Below are 15547 nucleotides of genomic sequence, written 5' to 3'. Positions count from 1 at the left end.
GAAGTCTGCGAACCAGAAATTCTAAGTAAGGAATTCTGTTGACCCGAGGGAAGGTGTTAGGCATCCTCGAATCCCGTGGTTCTAGCACGGTCGCTTAAATTGTTATAATGGCTAAGTATCTGATTTAAATACAGGTTGTGACTTATGTGCTTTTATTAAGTTTAAACCGCTTTTATTATTATCATTTGTTTTATAGAATTGCAACGTCGTGAAAATGCACCTCAAACCACGTCACAGTCAATGCGCCCGTAGTTGTTAACACATTTCGACTCCATCGAGATTTGGATTCGGGTCACATCAATGTGCACCCAAGTTTAACAGTGTAATTTATTAAGGGCGCCTAAGGGGGTCTAGTGCGTTATTATTTGTGGAAGGCCATGAAATTTATTAAATGGCCTATCCTGAATTCTAGATAATTATCAAGGTTATTTATTGAGGACCCCGCGATTTTCATCTCATTTGGCGAGGCTCGTCTCATTTTTTTAGAAGGAACATCCTAAAGCGATTACATTTCTAATGTGTTTATCTCTTAAAAAAAATAGAAGAAAAGATGCGTGCTATTTTTACTATGTGTTTGGCCCAAATCCAGATTTTTAGCTAATCATCCAATTAATTATTTACGGGATGAAGAAACATTGTACCTCATGTAAACATGCTTTGAACTTGATAAAAGAAACGTATATGGGATTGATGAAATGCTATGACTGTTACAAGAGCTCCTTAACTTTAACTTATTCAAACAAGATTAATTAAGATTGCTTGTTAAGAAATGCGACTAATGGTATTTTACTCATCCTATAAACTGCTTCACGCAAACTGAAACTCAAGAGTTTGAAACTGTATTGTCTTTAGCTAAATCTTAAACAATCATTTGCCCCTACATATTCAAAACATGCTGAAATGGCGATTTTGAGTTAGCAATTGTATTAAAATGGCTGCACATTTCATGGATTGTATTTACATCTTATGTACTACCAAACGAATAAAATGTCACAGCTCCAGATGGGCATAAACTTTAATTAAGTACAACCTTACTAATGTGTCTCTATTAGGCTAACAGACCAAGAAACTGCATATCTTAACAACATTAAAAAAGGCAATTCGTAAGCAATACAACAGGTGATTATAACTCCTTCAAATCTTTTGATTCATGCTTTCATTGTTACATCAAATGCGAGTCTTAGTATGTACCTGGATATTGGATACAACAGGAGAAGCAAGGGGTCAGTAGGGCAATAGAAGCGATACCAAACAACAGCAGTAACAGCAGGTGCCAAATAGAACAGAAATCCCAGTGCAAGAGGCCAATAAAGCCAATGGAGGAGAGGCAGAATGAGACAAATTCCCAGTAGTAATGGAGTCAGAGAATCAAGCAATCCAATTCCAGGGGAAGCCAACAAACAAATCCAAACAATAGACTTAACTGACACTTGAAGGAAAACAGGACTAACTTGGACAGTTTGAACAAAATGAGAATCGACAAACAGTAGGGAGAAGACAATTCCTGATTTTTGTGATATCTCTTTCCCTATCTCCTTTCTTTTCAAGTTCTAATATCAGTCCTCAATTTGAAATCTATTTGGTTTATCAAAGAGAAAACTTTTCCAGTTTCTGTTTTCAGAATTTGAAACTTTCAGATGTTCCCTCTCATTGCCTCTCTCTATCTCTGTATGCTTTTTCTGTGTATCTCTATCAACTCTCTCTTTCAAAACTCCTCCCAGTGTGTGTGTGTTTTCTTTTCAGCCCTCAAGGTCCAGTCCCCATCTATCTATTCTGTATATCTCCCCCTTTTATAAGTCCCTATCCTACTCTTTTTTAAACAGCCTGTTTTCAGAAATCCAGTACCCTTCCCATGTGCCTTCTATTTTCAATTCCAAACTTTAGCTAATTAAATATTAAACCCCATCAACATTCCCTGGCAGATTTTACTTTTAAAAGGTTTAAACACTTCTTTAAACTAAAGCCAAGTATGGGCAGTAGGATAGCATATGCTGTCAAAACATTTTAAAATCAAACAAGGACCTTTATGCAGGCCACAGGTTGTGCACAAAGCACATGAGGAGCACCAATGCACATGAGGTGCACCAATGCAAATGTTGTGCAGGAGTGCACATGCCATCCAATTCAGCATTTTAACCAAACATCCCTTTTACATTACTGATCTAAATCAACAGCTATAAGTAAACAAAATTGTTTCTCAATTGATTCAAAAAAAAAAAAAAAAAATGTTCGACAGAAACAAATCGCTTTGCTATGCTCAGATAGTTGAAACTAATTGACGACTCATGTCGACTCGACTATATTAGCATTATCGTACACAATCGTAGCCGAAAATCAAACATTCAGAAGTATGGGACACATGACTCGACTTATACTGATTAAAATAGAATGGTGCATCCGAGGAATCAGTTAGTTAGTACAAATTGGAATACAACCAATACGCATGCCGTATCAGAATAGGAGGAGAAGGATTCAGACAAACACAGATGTTCAAACAGAGTGGACGAACAAAAGTTGATAAAAATTCAAAACACAAATTGACACAAAACATGAACAGACATCTAATCCCTCACATGGACCAAACAAATAAGGGAAGAAGGCAGACTCACCTCAAATCCTGAAAAATCGGAAACCTTGAACCGGACTTGGACAGACTTTCTTAAGGCTGAACGGACTTTAATCGAAGTGTTTCTCAGATGAGAAACACTTCGATTAAGGTCCCTTGGACCTTAATTTCTTGGCTCGAACGGGTATGAACTAGTGACGAGGAACTACAAAGTTCCAAAACTCAGATCCGGGATTCATGTTTCCCTGGTTAGATTCGGACCAAACCAAGTATGGTTCGGTCACGAGGGGGGTCTGGGGAGTATCTGGTACAAAACTGGGGTTGGTTGGGTCAGATCGAGTTTTGACTCGAATCTTCGAATGAAGATTCGAGGACCTGGGGGGTGATTCGAAACATGGGGTTGGTAGATTTGGGTTCAGGATGGCCTGGGGGTCCTATGGTGTTCAAGGGAAGGTCACCGGCATCCATGCCGCCGGCTTTCATGGCGGAAGTATGCAGAGGCGGCTAGGGTTTTAGGGCTGTTCGTTTGGGGAGACGAAGCAGCCGGGGTATTGGATAGGGGGGGTAGGGTAGTGTTATGTACTTATATAGTTAGTGGGCAAGTGGATCCTGGCCGTTGGATGAGACGAGATGAAGGGCCAGGATCCTTCGGCTAACAGGGAACGACGTCGTTCCAAGGGTGAAGGGTTAGGGTCGGTCCGGGTGAGACGGGTCGGGTTTATTGGTGGGTTATGGGGATTGATCTTGGACCGTTGGATCGGCTCGGTTTAAACGGTTATGATGGGTTGGCATCGAAACGACGTAGCTTTGATGTTAAACTACGTCGTTTCATGGCCTGGGGGTGGGCTGTTTGGACTGGTGGCTTGGGCTGTCCGCTTGGGCTGAGTTCGTTGGGCCAATTTTAACAAATTGGCCCAAGTCCGGAAGGGCCTTTTCTTTCTCTCTTTTTTTTTTATTTTTTTTTTATTTTTTATTTCTTTTCTTATTTGTTTTAAAACAAAACTAAAAAAAAATCAAATTAAAATTAAATACACACTCAAATATAATTATTTGCGCACATACTAAAGTATTTCAAAACCGGTAAAGTCAAACCAAACAAAATCACGGACGAAAAATGCCTATTCACGATTTTCTATTTAATGACCGAATTACGGTTTGAATTACGCAGGACACATATATATTTTTTGAACTTTATTTTAATAAAGTAAATAAATAAGAATGGGCCAAAATCACAAATAAATCCACAAGGTGCCGCACAGAAATCCGAAATTGTACAGCGGGGCCAATTATATATTTTTTATTTCTTTTTGGAGCGATTGTCGTGTGAAGCAAAAATCACGTGCTCACAATTAGTAATGAATTGGTTTTCTCTGTTTGTGACTCGTCTCAGTGGACGCTTGCTGAAGTTAGTTGTTACTATGAATTAGTTGGTGATGTGTTAAGGGAAAATTAATTGTAATTTGAGATTTTTGTAAAAAATGATCAATTTGTTTGTTTTTGTGGTGGGAGTGGTCTGGCTAGTTCTTTCACTGAAGTCCATCAGTGATTAGTTTGGTCTTTTGATGGAATGTTATGGCAGTAAGCCCGTTGTTTTATGGACTACTGGTGACTCACTGATGGAGGTTGTCGGAATGATTTGTCTCGGCTTATTTATCCTAGTTTGATTGATTTGTCATCCAATTGCTGTTTTATGGAATATTGAGGACCAACAGATTACTCATTTTGTCTATTCACAAACTTTTTTGCTTTCATGTTGTTATTTAATGTTGTGTCCATTCATGAAACATTTCCATATCATCTGATCTATGATTTGATAGCGCAAGAATGAGCTAATTGTTTTTTAAATTGTACAAGTTGTATTATCGACTTTTCTTATTGCTTGAGAAGGCTGTGGTTGTTTCTGTTCTGCGAGTAGAAGAGAACAGCTCATGAAGATTTTATGCTGTTAGGATTTATTAAGCTTCATGTCTTGAACCAACGATTCAAGGGACAATGATTACAAATGCAGAGTTGGTTGATAGCTTTGATTCTTTTGTTGCTTATGAGTAGTTATCGTGTATTTCTGACTATTTCTCCTGGGAATTCTGTGTGAGTTGATTTTTCACTTGGACAGCTTCTAACATTTCATAAAATGTAAGCAGCCGTGCGTGCTATTGAAATGAAAAATCATTCCACGCTCAATGGAAAAGCTATAAGGGTTAGTTGGGCTCGTCGTGATCCTGATGTGAGGAGAAGTGGAACTGGAAATGTGTTCATCAAGGTACATTTTAAGGACTGGATAGGAGTCACTTGTTTTGAGATCTTAACAGTTTCTCTTTTTTCCTTATCTGTTTGATCTGCATGTGAAAATGGTTTTGGCATTTTGCTGCAGAATCTAAATGATACAATTGATAGTGCAAAGCTCCAAGAAATGTTCCAGAAGTTTGGAAATATCTCTTCCAGTAAAGTTGTCGTTTCTGAGGACGGAAGGAGTAAAGGATATGGCTTTGTCCAGTTTGAGACTGAGGACAGTGCAAACGCTGCTATTGATAAGCTCAATGGATCTGTGGTTGGAGGAAAGCAGATGTATGTGCAATTATCTCTCTGTTCTAATATATTACGATCATGATGAACTTCGATGGATTATATCGAAGCAATTGTTTTTCTTGTATGCTTTTTATCTTATTTGTCCATATACACAAATGTTTTACATGTATCTATGGATAGGTATGTAGGTAAGTTCGTCAAAAAGAGTGACCGGATTCTGCCCAACCCTGATGAAAAGTATACAAATTTGTTTATCAAGAACTTGGATCTTGACATCTCAGAAGAGCATCTTAGAGAGAAGTGCTCTGAGTTTGGGAAAGTTAGTAGCTTGGCCATTGCAAAAGATGAGCATGGAGGTTCAAAAGGTTTTGGTCATGTGAACTTTGAGAATCCAGATGATGCTAGGAGAGCAATGGAAGCTATGAATGGATCAAAACTTGGTAAGTCATGACTTTCATGCCGTCGTATTCTCAAATGTAACTAACAGTTGCAATGTTCAAATGTTTGTATATGACCTGCGTGCATTTGGCAGGCTGCAAGATCTTGTATGTAGCCAGAGCACAAAAGAAAACACAACGCGAACAGATATTGAGGCATTTGTTTGAGGAGAGAAGGAAGGCGCAAATTATTAAGCACCAGGTAAATTTCCTTATTCAAAAGCTATATGTTACTGTAGAAAATATATATGTTACTGTATTTTATTATCCACTTTCTGATCAAAACTGATGTTGTCATAGGGTTCAAATGTGTATGTCAAAAATATTGATGGCGACGTCACGGATAATGAGTTGCGTGAATTGTTTAGTCAATGTGGCAACATCACTTCTGCAAAACTTATGCTAGATGAGAAAGGAGTCAGCAAGGGCTTTGGATTTGTATGTTTTTCCACACCAGAGGAGGCCAATAAAGCGGTGAATAGTTTTCATGGTAAGTCATATATCTTTTTACATGGTCAAGATTGCGGTGAATACCAAGGACTGAATATTGTTTCACATGATCTAGCACATAGAATAAATTTTGGTGCTATCTAACCACCTTTCACTTCTTCTCCTATGACGCTTTTGAGCACAGATATCCTAGCTTAAATAAATCTGTAAACAATTTGCACTGTTTTCTAACTTTATAGAAAAGGTAAATAACGAAGAAGCATTGCAGCGTGAACAAGTCCCTGAATGACTTTTCCAATATGGATATACTCATGAAATTCAGGGTTGAAGGATTAGAACACTCTGGAATTTCAATGCAGAAATGCAAGTTTCTGTTGAATGCCTCATGACTTAGCCTTAGATTTCATAATGACTATCTGGGTATTATGTCGGGCAAGAAATCTAAATTCTAATTATTCTCTATTGGTTGCTTATTCTAGTTGAACTGAGGCTCACTGCCCCACATATGGTGAGTTATAGTGTTTGCTGCACTTGTCAATAGACAAGGCCTCTGAATCATGTTAAATTTCTAGTCTAGTTTTTCTTTTTTTTCTTTTATGGTTCCTTTTCCCCTCTTTCCTCTTCATGCACACTGTGGATTTTTGGTATCTGCTTTCTTTTTAATGCCTCTGCACTAAAGTTTTAACCTTTGACTAAGCTCGTGGATGGTACTGTCAGAGGTCATCATGGCAGTCTCCATTCTCTGTTCTTTTAATTATTAAACTGAAATCCTGGAGAAAACTAAAACTATTCCAGAAAATTGCAAACAATAAACGTAAAATTTAAAGATAAATCACTGCCAGGCTTGCCTAGATTATTTGGCCAAGTACATAGTGATACACAGCATGATGTTTTTATGTCCTGCCATGCTTGCATCAGCAACATTGTCTCTCATGAACTGCTGCAAAATTCCTTACTGCTATAGCATGCTATTTTTATGTGACTCAATATTAAGGTATTTCTTGAATGAAAACTAACAGGTGCCTTTCCATTTCGTTTTCCCTTTAGTTTTCTCTCATATTATTCATCTGCTCATCAGTTTGACGGCTTATATTCTTGTAATGTTAAAAAAAAATCATCATATAATTAAGTTGGTGACTTCATATTTTTTAGTACATCTACTTGCTCCTGTTGAGACTGTACAAGATGAGATGATAGTTTTGTAGAAGTCTGGCCTCAAAATTCTGTGTACTGAAAGTTAGAAGATTCTCTCTTAAGGTCCTGTTAAGTATATTGATGTTGTTAGACATTTCACAGGATTTATGTTAGGCCAAAAGCCATTGTATGTGGCTATTGCTCAAAGGAAAGAGGAAAGGCTAGCTCAATTGCAGCTTAAGCATGCACAAGGCATTGCAGGACTCACCGGATCTTCAGCTTTTCTTCCTGGTGGATATCCTCCTCTTTACTACCAAACCCTTCATGATCTACAAGTACCTGCACGACCCAGGCTGCTGTATCAGCCTCTGAGTATGAGGCGCGGTTGGATGGTTAATGGATTCACAAACTCTATTAGACCTGCTTGTCAAATTTCCTTGGTTAGTAAACTGCAAATAGTCATAATACTCTGGCAACCCTATCATTTTGTTCAAAAATCATTGATACAGTGCTAAACTAGATAAACAGAATCTTGAACTGTTCAGTAGTAGTAAGGAGGTACTAAAATGCATGGACATATTTCAGGTTTAAACCTATGATGAAGTTTCTTACAACTTTCATCTCGTTTTTCAGATTCCAAATGCTTCACAATATAGACAGAGTAGGGAAAAGAAGAATGGACATATGCCAGTTCCATATGTGCCTCATTTGCAGCAATCGACTCAATCAGCGGCGTCATTAAAACAATCTAGCAATCCACAGGTGGTTAAATTTCCTTGTTATCCTTTTTCATAAATTGGAATCTTGATTGACTGAGTTTCTATTTGTTGATTGATCTGCACAACAGAGTTGTTCAAACATTCCAACTTAGAATGCTTAAGTTGAAGAAGGTTTTCCGAGACTCCTCTCTTGAAATGTGTGACTTGCCTTTACCTCAATGGAAAAGGATAATTTCTTCAAATGCCTATTTCTGATAGTGATTAATCCTTTTTCTAGGATGAGGATAAAAATTTCTTTTCTAGTGTTCTTCATATAATCTTTTTATCTGAACTTACAAGTCATTATTCATGTATTTGAAAAACTAGACCTTCCCTTAACTAGTGTTAAGTCCATGATTTATAGCTGGAGATTGTTTCATCAAGTTGAATTGTTGTTGCGGCTGTAACCACAAGTATTGGAGTATCATAAGTCATTAATCCCATATCTGCTTTATCTTTAACCCAATCAATATTTTGGTTTTCTTAGCTTGTATGATATAAAATCGCTAATCTCGCCTGCAAATTACTTAGCACTATACATTGACTAACCTGAGGTTTCTTAATGAATCTGCATGGTGGTTAGTGCAATTTCTCATTTCTCCTTCTGTATTCATCTGGATGAGTAAGATGGCTGAGAACATACAACAGATGTTCCTTTATTTCCCTCAATTTTATGATTAAGATCCTGTCATGGAGAAGAAATTGAACTTATATTTCAAATTGTTGTCAACTATAACTAAGAGCTTCTTTGTTCATTTACTAATTTGTATACATTGATGAGCTTCAAGTTCCTATTTTGGCGCATACCCTCACCTAGGTGAGAATCATTCCATGAAAAAGAAAACTGTTCTTTTGAATGATGGATCATAGTAGCATCCACATTTTAGTAATCCATAATTTATGTATGCTTTGCAGCAAGCTTGGCAGGTCAAATATGCACCAAAAGGTCATATGTGTGATACGAAAAATGGATTTGTTGTATCCTCTGCTGGCACCAGTAGAGTAGGATCTTGCTCTGGGGGTTCAGAAAACCTGAGTAACACGCTTGCAGCTGCTCCTCCTAAGCAGCAGAAACAGATACTTGGAGAGCACCTTTATCCTCTAGTTAGTCAGCACAAGGTGCGGTTATTTCTTCCTTTCTCTTCTAATAATACCTACCTTTATGTACGAGGGCATAATAAATTTTCTGTTGCAATCGTTTTGGTTCTTCATAGAGAAACCAAGGGGTAGATAAACACTTGAAAGAGGACCTGATCCATCTCTGACAACTTTATTGATGTTGGTGTTATGATCTGTCAAGAAGCTTTTCGAAGCAATTTCGTTTTGTGCTTCTTTATCCTTAGTTGTATAGAACTGTTCTGGCTTCTGTTAATAGACAGTGGTCATGCTATGATTCCAAGCACCCTGAGAATTAACAAAACCTAATTTGTTAATGAAACCTATGTGCCTTTTGTAGCCCAATCTTGCAGCAAAGGTCACAGGAATGCTCTTGGAAATGGACAACTCAGAGCTTTTATCATTGTTGAAGTCACCAGCATCTCTGGCAGCTATGGTGGAAGAAGCTGTTAAGGTGGTCGAGCTCTCTAAGACTGAAGTGTCAAATCAAGAGTCAATTCTTCCAAATTATCTCTCTGCAGAAGTTGCACTCAATTTAGCAAGGTTTCTGTGATAATTTTGTCGTCAGCAAAGATAAGAGGTTTCCATCAAGGCTGTATCACTAGGAATTAGAGCTAACAGAAAGTTTTGTCAAAGTATCAGGCGACTGTCCTTTACCTTCGATAGAGGAACTCTTTTTCAGTTTTAACATGATCTCACGTTTCTTTCCAATACAAACTTATGGTAGGCTGTACAATCATATTGTGCTTTTGCATCTGCTTACATGAAAAATTGCCCGTCCAGCCAGTTAGTCTGTATGTTCAGCTGACAATGTTCTGCATGGAAATTTTATCCTGATCCAGGTTAACATGGTAGTTTCTCGTATCTTGGTGTTGTGGCTGTTAATACTTCTCTTGGCATTCTATTCTATACGGCATGAAGAGACAAAAAATCTTTGTGAGTTATAGTGCAGCTTTGCCCGCTGAACAGGAATAATGTGCTTTTGATACAGCATTTGGTTGGCAATGTTCTTCGACCAATTTGATACACTCCGAAATCTGATTCAATGACTAAATTTTGATCGGTTTGACAACAGAAGTCTAGGAAACCACTGCTTAGGTAGTGATAGAAATAGCGTATCTAGTTTTCCTTGGTGAGGATTTGCGGAATCTGGATGCTATTCCTGTTTGTCGTAAACGCTGCAATCATGAATAGACATTAAGGTTCTAATTTGTTTACATGTTTTAAGTGTATTCAGATGATAATTGAGGCACATGATTGGTTCTGAGAAGAGAGTATTATCCCACATATTTGTGAATTTATCAGCTATTTTGAAGTCTAAATTACAATATTCTGGTTTAGATGCCACTTAAAATCAAAAACCCTCTTTTATATCAGACGCATGGATGATTATGAATCAACAATTCCCTTCAATTCTCCATTGCCTTCTCAAACTTGATTGCTCCTCTTTGAACTAACAGTCACCTTCAACCACCAGATAGCAGTCGCCCTACTGCTGCTGGTTTTGTTAGAAGCAATGAATTATCAGAATTACCTTGTAACTCATACTACCTGGAGTCAACTTGTGAGTTCTTCCATTAAGCCCTGTCATTAGAGCCAACAATAGAAGTATGAGAAAAAGGTGAATGCATTTATTTCTAATGTGTCCTGTGTTGCATAGGAAAATCACCTGAGAAATGTACTGCTCTGCATCAGTTCGCCTAAGGAAAAGAATTGCATGACGAGCAAGGTTGGCTAATTGGTCGCTCAGGACAACATTACCAATGTCATCGAGGACCCTCACTTTGATATAGGGATCTTTGGGAGGCACCATATCCTGTGAAACCGAACATAAGGAAACTACACTAAAAGAAAATATAAAAAATTGAACTGCGCTGGTCTCCCAGAGATAAAACAAAACATACAAGGAAATCAGTCTTTTGCAGATTCATCAGATAAATAACGCAAAAGAACGATGTCATTTGTGCTTGTCAATCTAGTTTTTCATCTGAGCATATTGAACTTCTGATAATCTTTTCCGAGACAGTTCAAACTTCTAATCCAATGGCTGATATATATATATATATATATGAAGCTTAAAGCCGTAGGCAATGAGCCGGAATTTGGTACTTCCTACTCACAAGAGAAACAGAAAAGGAAATATTCGCCACACTATATATATCTGAAGCTTAAAGCCGTAGGCAATGAGCCGGAATTTGGTACTTCCTACTCACAAGAGAAACAGAAAAGGAAATATTCGCCACACTCCTTACAGATTACCACTCACACCCCAACCCGAGCTGCATTCCCTTGCCTCGACGGCACAGCAACATGGACGAGAGCACAACAACGAGGAAGCAGTGCGGATATATTTATTGGAGGGACTCATTGTGCCAGGACCATTCAATGTTACAGTACCTCAAGCAATAACTTTAGCTTCTGATAGATATATCAAGTTTCAGACTTACTGACACTTCATACAAAATAGGCACTAAATTAAAGTTTTGTACCAATAGAACGAAAGACGCTATTTAGAAGTGAATCACACAGCTCAATGGATAACTACCCTTTTTTCTGCTCTCTTTGGATTCAAGTAAGAATAAGTCATGACCTATAGAATGTTTCTCTTTCCAACAAAAGTTTGGTGATAAGCATAACAGTGCTGCTCCTAGACATTCACAGGTTACAATACATAACCTTTTTGAAGAGGGCAGTGCAAAATTTCCTCCTAGGAGACGACACAATTTTAAGTATCCCAAGAGTACAAGAGTCTACTTTTTCCAATTTCAGGCATATTAGTATGACTTCTTAGGTGTATAGATGTCTTTTCACCATAGCAATTTGAGCAATCTATTAGTACAGGAATAAGGAGTTATGAGAAAAGAACACTTTACCACCCCTAGATCAAGATCAAGTGCTCTATTAGTACAGGAATAAGGAGTTATGAGAAAAGAACACTTTACCACCCCTAGATCAAGATCAAGTGCTGACATGTACGATTGAATAGTTGCAGCATGATTCTTAAAATATTCTTTCTCTGAGGTACTGAGCTTCTCTTCAATTTCTTCTGGGAGGACTCGCTCAAGGGTCCATCCCAATCTTCGAATAACTTCTGCTCGATTATATCTAAAGGAGGAACAGGAAGGAAAGTTGAGAACGAACATAAGAGATGCGTGAAAGATCAGGAATATATGACCTTTTCTCAAGGACAACTCTGTAGCTAATTGTTACTCACACATAAGCCATCAAACAGCGTTTGTTGCGAATGAGAGACTGATGATGGATAAGCAGCCCATGGTAATTATCATCTTTGGGTAGCTCAGCATTTGCACTTCTATCAGCCTCAGGTGGCTCATTGTCATCAGGTGATTCGTTGTTTGAAATTCCATCATTCTGAGTTGGCCGGTTTGCATTTGAACTTTCAGCGGGAGTTTTTGAGTTCATTTTCCTGTGCCAAACTCAAGATGGATAAGATCAGGGACAACAAAACTGTATTCCATTTAGCACTTGGAGAAGAATACACATATGCATAATATCATGAAACCTCTAAAAATGATAAGCAGATTTCATGTAGATAAAATTAAGTACTTGAGATTTACTCTTTTTTTCAGGCATTTCAATTGTCTCTTCTAATTATTTTGACATATTTGCAAATCAGTGTTATCAAAGGCCGCTTAAGCGCTGAAGCAAGGCTCAAAACATGTTGAGCGCTTCGTCTCGCTTAGTGGGTGCTTCAGCATTGTCATGAAGGCTCTAAGGAATCCTAAAGAAGCGACACTAAACAATTGATATTGCACTTTGTCGTAAATTTTCTTCAGTTTCTTTGTCCATATATTTGGCAATCATGCTTATAGATATTAATCTTGAACAACAGATACATATTTGTAGTTTTTCTCCATTTGCGCCTTTTTTCATTAAAGCTCACGCTTTATTTGCACTTTGCGCTTAAAGCCCCAACAATCCTTATAGCTTTTTTGCACTTTTCGCTTTTGATAACACCGCTGCAGATGAGAAAAGAATAACTGTATTGAAATACACAGTCAACACGCTGGATTTTGATTCAGTTTCAGAAACTAACCGAGTCAGACACCGGCACATAAAATGGGTCTGAGGGAGTAATAAGTTAGGGTGTGATATTTGCTTGAGTTATAGCCTTGAAGTTAATGTACAACAAGTCAAGCAGTTCATCATTTGGACACCCCTACAGCAAGATGTAGCCAATTTAATGGAATATAGGGTAAGGTCTGCGTACACACTACCCTCCCAGGCCCTACACTTATTGGATTACACTGGGTTTGTTGTTGTTGTTATTGTACGGGAAGCTGGGAGGACAAGCACCTAATGCTCAATACTTAGTAAGCCCAGAGGAAGTAGAAAGCTTCAGAAAGTACCAACATAGCACCTCGACACTATCAGATTCAAATCTTCAGAGAGCTAAGTGCCTAGGGGCCAGCAGACACAAACCTAGAGGCTTCAGTGGTCAGGTACTGGACCGTAGTGTCTAGGTGCTATCAGACAAATAGGAGCCCAGTGCCAAGTAGCTATTACAAAAATACTGGTTCTTAATCATGCTCTTACTTTCTCTTTTTTTCTTTTATCTTTTTATCTTTAAGATTTCTGTTAGGATGTTCTTTGTTTTGAGCTAGAACAAATTCCTCTTTCCTAGGATTCTAATGGATCTTTATGAGTAGTTTGGATTCTTAATAACTCCTTTTAGCTTAAAATTGATGGTTATTCAGTTATTTAGTCAAAATCTTAATCTTATGCTTCTTATTGCTTGGCCATCAACAGGATTGTTAAGATGGATCAGTTAAATTCTTGTTTGTCATTTACATTTCTCCAGGGACCTTACCCTCGTTTGATTTTTCAAGGAAGAGGTTAAGTTTCTTGGGACAGATTGATAAAGAAAGGATGCAAATTTTAACTGGGATATGGAGAATACTTTCTTCCAACTATTTTCCCTCTTTGGTTCTTTAGACCTGATCGCTTTAATTTCTCCTTCCACATTAGTTAGTTTTCTTAGTTCTATTTCTTAGATAATTTGGACATAAAACTTCAACGAGGTAGAGAACTTTTCTTTTCTTTTCCTGAATTTGTTGAGATAATAAGGGAGATTATTAATTGCTCTCTGTACAATGTACATCTTTTGTATGAAATAAAGAAACAAAAACTACAAAACAAGGGAACTCTTTCAAGGACCTTTCATTATATTGTATAATTGAAAATTCTTAGGTGCTTAACACTCCATCAAATTCCCAACATGGTTTTGACTTTGAGGAATGGATATTGGGTTGAGAAAATTCTTTAAGGGGACAAGTACACAGGCAAAGACAAACATTCTGTTAAAGAGAGCTAACTAGAAGAATGTAATGACTGTGCCAAAGCAAGACAGAACTTCCAATTAGACCATCTTTACATTAAAGCAAAAGCTCCAGAAAATTCAGCATGCTGACACAAAAGTTGTATGGAGAAGAAAAGTATACAATAGAGCACCAATAAAGTATCTATGTTCAAGGCCTACAGCAGTAGCAAATTGGATGAGAAAATAGGTAAAATATAGGAGTGTAGGACAGAGCTCAGGATAATTAAGAAAATACACGAGGTGCACTTGTTCCATATGCAACAATAAGATATACTAGAATGAGAATCACTAAGAAGCTCTCCTGACCATTGTAACAAATAGCATGTTATGGTTTATGCAGCAATGAGGATCGCAGAAAAAGCTGAATAACAAACAAAGAAAACTTGGAAAAACAGAAGAGACATGTTAAATATACCTCACCAAGGAATTGAGGTGAAGAAAATGGCTGTTACATTCTTCAACTACTTGCGTAAATAGGTCAGTCTGCATTGAAAAGGAGATTACTCCGTAAGCATATCAAATTCTAAGTAAATGATTAACCTTATCAGCCTAAAATAAGAGGCAAAACCTAACCATCAATATACCTAAAAACTTAAAATGTATATAAGATTCAAGTAGCAGCTAAAAATGACTCCCAGAACATCAAATTCATCTTAACGTAAAAAGCACCAGTGATCAGTCATCTTTTAATCAACGTATACTGGCTATGAAAAGCAAACTATGAATCTGACAAGCTATTTGTGTACAATCCCAAAAAAATCCCGCCTCGGTGGGTCTTAATATTGAAAGTCGAATAGCGCATGGCTATTAAACTATATGAAATAGAATTCCTCATATCAAAAAGGAGGACAAACAAAAAAAAAAAAGTTTAAATGTTGTAACAAATAAACTTAAGTTGCATACATTAAAAGCCGCAAACTGCCCAGGTTCACTCTCCGCAACTTCTTGAACTAATTCTCTCCCTTTCTTCCCGTACATTTCTTCCAATTCAAACGGGTCAAGCACTAATAAAAAAATTCCCTGCAGTCACTAAAGCATTTCATCATACATGTAAAGCGCACAAATCTAGGAATTGCTTAAAATGGAAAATGAAAATTGAACTTACACACCTCTTTGCTTAGATTGGAGATGGGTAGTACCTACACAAGAAATTGGAGAGTAAATTGACTTTCTGCTTCGCCAAATTGGATTTGAGTGGTTTTGGAGGGAGTTTCTTCAA

At 37.5% G+C, this 15547-nt stretch overlaps 2 protein-coding genes across 2 annotated transcripts; one reads left to right on the top strand and one right to left on the bottom strand.

Moving 5' to 3' along the window:
* Nucleotides 1-3995: 3995 nt before the first annotated feature.
* LOC104237367 (polyadenylate-binding protein 7-like) lies at nt 3996-9834 on the top strand. Its single transcript, XM_009791504.2, has 9 exons — nt 3996-4826; nt 4938-5131; nt 5273-5532; nt 5625-5731; nt 5830-6019; nt 7276-7553; nt 7747-7875; nt 8787-8990; nt 9328-9834. The coding sequence occupies exons 1-9, from the start codon at nt 4725-4727 to the stop codon at nt 9538-9540; spliced, it is 1677 nt and encodes a 558-aa protein (XP_009789806.2). The 5' UTR covers nt 3996-4724; the 3' UTR covers nt 9541-9834.
* A 342-nt stretch (nt 9835-10176) lies between these two features.
* On the bottom strand, nt 10177-15547 carry LOC104237369 (uncharacterized). The gene is made up of 7 exons (XM_009791505.2): nt 15438-15547; nt 15232-15348; nt 14744-14811; nt 12202-12414; nt 11930-12092; nt 10657-10803; nt 10177-10571 (listed from the first exon to the last, which is right to left on the bottom strand). The coding sequence occupies exons 2-7, from the start codon at nt 15304-15306 to the stop codon at nt 10545-10547; spliced, it is 693 nt and encodes a 230-aa protein (XP_009789807.1). The 5' UTR covers nt 15307-15348; nt 15438-15547; the 3' UTR covers nt 10177-10544.

The sequence above is a fragment of the Nicotiana sylvestris genome, chromosome 7 (assembly GCF_000393655.2).
Source record: "Nicotiana sylvestris chromosome 7, ASM39365v2, whole genome shotgun sequence".
NCBI classification, from domain to species: Eukaryota; Viridiplantae; Streptophyta; class Magnoliopsida; order Solanales; family Solanaceae; genus Nicotiana; species Nicotiana sylvestris.
Note: the sequence above shows the minus strand (reverse complement) of the source record. Positions and strands in the feature narration are given on the sequence as shown.

What these genes read in the sequence shown, in the direction of transcription:
- LOC104237369 (XM_009791505.2), bottom strand. Translation starts at nt 15,306, where the DNA reads ATGTACGGGAAGAAAGGGAGAGAATTAGTTCAAGAAGTTGCGGAGAGT. An exon ending in GGCAGTTTGCGGCTTTTAAT is followed by an intron (nt 14,812 to 15,231) that starts GTATGCAACTTA and finishes TTTTCAATGCAG; the next exon opens with ACTGACCTATTTACGCAAGT. An exon ending in CACCTCAATTCCTTGGTGAG is followed by an intron (nt 12,415 to 14,743) that starts GTATATTTAACA and finishes AGTTTGGCACAG; the next exon opens with GAAAATGAACTCAAAAACTC.
- LOC104237367 (XM_009791504.2), top strand. Translation starts at nt 4,725, where the DNA reads ATGAAAAATCATTCCACGCTCAATGGAAAAGCTATAAGGGTTAGTTGG. An exon ending in AGCGGTGAATAGTTTTCATG is followed by an intron (nt 6,020 to 7,275) that starts GTAAGTCATATA and finishes GACATTTCACAG; the next exon opens with GATTTATGTTAGGCCAAAAG. An exon ending in CTCTAGTTAGTCAGCACAAG is followed by an intron (nt 8,991 to 9,327) that starts GTGCGGTTATTT and finishes TGCCTTTTGTAG; the next exon opens with CCCAATCTTGCAGCAAAGGT.